At 36.3% G+C, this 4,351-nt stretch overlaps 1 protein-coding gene across 1 annotated transcript; it reads left to right on the top strand.

The window, feature by feature from the left end:
• Positions 1–2,874: 2,874 nt before the first annotated feature.
• On the top strand, positions 2,875–3,762 carry LOC133440412 (tripartite motif-containing protein 29-like). Its single transcript, XM_061717707.1, has one exon. It carries the CDS (start codon positions 2,875–2,877, stop codon positions 3,760–3,762), a length of 888 nt encoding a protein of 295 aa, XP_061573691.1.
• The last annotated feature ends 589 nt before the right edge of the window (positions 3,763–4,351 follow it).

Below are 4,351 nucleotides of genomic sequence, written 5' to 3'. Positions count from 1 at the left end.
GCGTCACCAAAACTTTCAGGTGGAACAGGTGGCCCGGCCCATACATTCTATCCTACAAATGATCACATTGTAAAAAGATTCAAAAGAAATATCGATTCAAACGTTTTGTTCTGCAAATTCTGAAACGATGACTCACTTATTCTGGCTGTGCCCCATTGTTCAAACTTTTTGGAGTGATATGAGTAATTTTGTGTCTGAAAGAATTGATACTGATTTTAATTTATTTTGGAAGGATGTGTTGTTTGGTGTTTTTGACCATGTAACAATTAGAACAAAGCCAAAAGAAACATTATCAATTTGTTGAAATTCCACATCCACAAATCCAAATTCTTACACAAAAAAACATCTTTTTTTTTTACTTTTCTACTAATTCAAAAGCAATCAAAACCATAAATGTATGTAAATGTTTTGGCTTTTTATTATAATTTCATCCCCCCTGGCTGATTATAATGTATTGTGCTTTTTGTTTTGTTTTTTATTTGAGTTATACTCCTGTTATAATTCAACGTGATATTGCATAATGTGAAGATTTGTTATCATTGTACTGTTTGCAAATGTTAAATAAAAAATAAATAAAAAAGTGGCTCGTCCCGACCGGATGTTGTTTGGTGTTTTTGACCATGTGACGATTAGAACAAAGCCAAAAGAAACATTTATTAGTCATTTGTTGATTATCCTTGCAAAATTCCACTTCCACAAATCCAAATTCTTACACAAAAAAACACTCTTTTTTTTTTACTTTTCATCAGTATTTGGACTCTATTAAGTTTTCTACTAATTCAAAAGCAATCAAAACCATAAATGTATGTTAATGTTTTGGCTTAGCTGTTATAATTCCATCCCCCCCTGGCTGGTTATAATGTGTTGTGCTTTTGGTTTTGTATTTTATTTGATTTATATTCTTTATATGTTATAGTTCAACTTGATATTGCATAATGTGAAGATATATGAAGAAATGTAATCATTGTACTTTTTGCAAATGTTAAATAAAAAAAAAAAGTGTCTCGTCCCGACTTATGCTGCCCAGTCCTTGCATGTTGATAACACAACCTGTAAACCAATTGATAAAATATTACACCATTTTTTTATGGAAAAACAAAACCCACTAGGCTACTTACGAAAATCTGTCACTCTTATGCTCTTATGACAAAGGTGGTTTGAATTGTTATTGATTTTATTTAATACCTTCAAGATAAATTGGATAACAAAGTATTTGAAGAACCCAACATCTATTTGGAATTTTATTTTTCACCACGTATTATCAAATTTAGGTGCCCTTAATTTCCTGCTGCTCTGTAATTATAGCATTCCAAAAATAACACTGAAACGTTCTCACTTCTGAAGGGTTTGATGCCGTCCACTAGGGGGCAGTATGTTGTGAGCTTTACCGTTCTAGAGGGAAGTAACGGCATGGTTGTTGTGTGTGGGGTTCTTGTTCATTCAGAGATGCACGTACATATTATAGATCCATGTGCACGTAGTGTTGGTTGGGAGCTCTCCAAAATATATTGCTCATTAGTTACATGAAACTATATGGTATAGTTTTTGTTACTTTATTTTGTTATCATTTTATTTCAGGATTTGCTTACTTATAATGTAATTTAAACAAATTCCTATATTATTTGAGTGTGAGATTCAGCCTGCTTATGTTTATTGTTTACTTTTTCTGCAGGGCTTCTTCATCTCTGTCATTAAACGAAATAATTGACATTGATGAGTGTATTTCTTCAACTTCCGTCAACAGGTTCTCTTAGCATGGACATTGATTTAAAACACAATTTCTCTCTGCAAAGTTCTGGTCATGTGAATTCACTTATACATTCTGGAGGGACTTCCACAAGTATATTGCTGATTCTGTCTTTTTCTGATTTTCATCTTTATTATAAGAATGTTATTTTTGGTTTTCATAATTTTAATAAAAACTCCCCGTGACCACGAACCCTTCCATACAATCCTGATGGGTGCAAGGTCAGTAATTGTGTATATATATATATATATATATATATATATATATATATATATATATATATATATATATATATATATATATATATATATATATATATATATATATATATATGTGTGTATATATATACATGTGTATATGTATGTGTGTGTAATGTTATGATATAATAATATATTAATAATAATGTAATGTACTTTATTTATATAGCACTTTACAACAGCCTTTTGGTATGCCAAAGCACTTTACAACAAGTAATAGATAAAAGGGAGGATACATACATATATATTCAGATTCAGATGACTTTATTAATCCCTTTGGGAGGTTCCCTCAGGGAAATTGACATCTCCATCTCACACAGCACTGTCATTTACAAATCAAACACCCCAAAAGCCGAAACGAAAATAAAAATAAAAAGTGCAGTGCCATAAAAATAATTATATGGATAGAAAAAGTGTTGTGTAATATTGCACAAGTTATTGCACTGTCCTGGTTATTGCACAGTTATTGTACACTGACTGATCCCCCAGAGTCTCTCGGTTCTTCTTGCCCCTCCTTCCCCCCAGTGAGGAGTCGATGGTCCGGGGGTCGAAGGAGTTCCTGAGGAACACTGGAGTGGAGAGGAGCAGCCTCTCACTGAATATATATATATATATGTGTGTATATATATATATATATATATATATATATATATATATATATATATATATATATATATATATATATATATATATATATATATATATATATATATATATATATATATATATATATATATATATATATATATATATATATACATATATATATCTGCAGATCTCTGGGATGATAATGTTCTCTACAAGTGTCCCATATGTCAGGAGACCTTCAACACCAGACCTCAGCTGAATATTAACGTCTTTATCAGAGAGATGGTTTCTGAGTTCAGACGGGAAGCTCAACAGAAATCCAGCAGCAGCAGCTCAGAGCAACAAGCTGCAGAACCAGGAGAAGTTCCCTGTGACGTCTGCACTGGAACCAGACTGAAGGCCCTGAAGTCCTGCCTGGTGTGTCTGCTGTCCTACTGTGAGACTCACCTGGAGCCTCATCTGACAATGTCAGGTCTGAAAAGACATCAGCTGGTGGAGCCTGTGGAGAACCTGGAGGACAGGATTTGTACGAAGCACGATAAACCTCTGGAGCTGTTCTGTAAGACCGACCAGACATGTGTCTGCATGCTCTGCTCTGTTTTAGACCACAAGAATCATGAGTTTGTTCCTCTGAGAGAAGAATATGAAGGAAAGAAGGCAGATCTGGAGAAGACAGAGGCTGAGATTCAGCAGATGATCCAGAAGAGACGACTGAAGATTCAGGAGATCAAAGAGTCTCTGAAGATCAGTAACGATGCTGCAGACAGAGAGAAAGCAGAAGGTGTTCAGGTCTTCACTGATCTGAAGGAGTCTGTTGAGAGACGTCTGAAGGAGTTCATGAAGGAGATGGAAGACAAACAGAAAACTGCAGAGAAACAGGCTGAAGACTTCATCAAAGATCTGGAACAGGAAATCTGTGAGCTGAAGAAGAGGAGCTCTGAGGTGGAGCAGCTCTCACGCTCTGAAGATCACCTCCACCTCCTCCAAAGATTCTCATCCCTGAAAGATGCTCTACCCACCAAGAACTGGACAGAGGTCAGAGTCCATCCACCTTCATATGAGGGGACTGTGGTGAGAGCTGTGGACCAGCTGGAGAAGAACCTCAGAGAAAAGATGAAGAAACTGTTTGAAGCTGAGCTGAGGAGGATCCAAAGACTGAATGGGATGTAGGAGTGGCCAGAGAGTCGATCAACAGGAAGGGAAACATCACACTGAGTCCTCAGAATGGTTCCTGGACTGTTTGGCTGAGAAAAGGAAATGAGTACGAAGCTCTTACTGGTCCTTCAGTCCGTCTCCATCTCAGTTCTCCTCCTGAGAAGTTGGGGGTGTTTGTGGATTATGAGGAGGGTCTGGTCTCCTTTCATGATGTAGATGCTGCAGCACTTATCTACTCCTTTTAAAGGAACATTTGAGATTTTCCAGTCAAATGTAACATCATGTGATCTAAGTGTAACATCTGTCTGCAAGTGTGAATGATCCTACAATATCTGATGATGGAACGAGTGAAAACTGCTGGATTGTTGAAGTTTAAACAGCTGTTTAAACTCCAACTACCACCAGAGATCTGAACTCATGTCGACATGTTGGAGGACGTCTGACACTCGGTGGAAACACCTGGATGGTCAAACTGATGGACCTGAACCTCATCTCTTCTGATCTGGGCTGTGGAGGACAGAGAGGGAAATGTATCAATGACCTTTTATTTCAACATACAGTATATGACAATAATTTCTGTGTCATTCTCTATCATGGAAAGCTG

The sequence above is a fragment of the Cololabis saira genome, chromosome 1 (genome assembly GCF_033807715.1).
Source record: "Cololabis saira isolate AMF1-May2022 chromosome 1, fColSai1.1, whole genome shotgun sequence".
In the NCBI taxonomy this organism is placed as follows: domain Eukaryota; kingdom Metazoa; phylum Chordata; class Actinopteri; order Beloniformes; family Belonidae; genus Cololabis; species Cololabis saira.
Note: the sequence above shows the minus strand (reverse complement) of the source record. Positions and strands in the feature narration are given on the sequence as shown.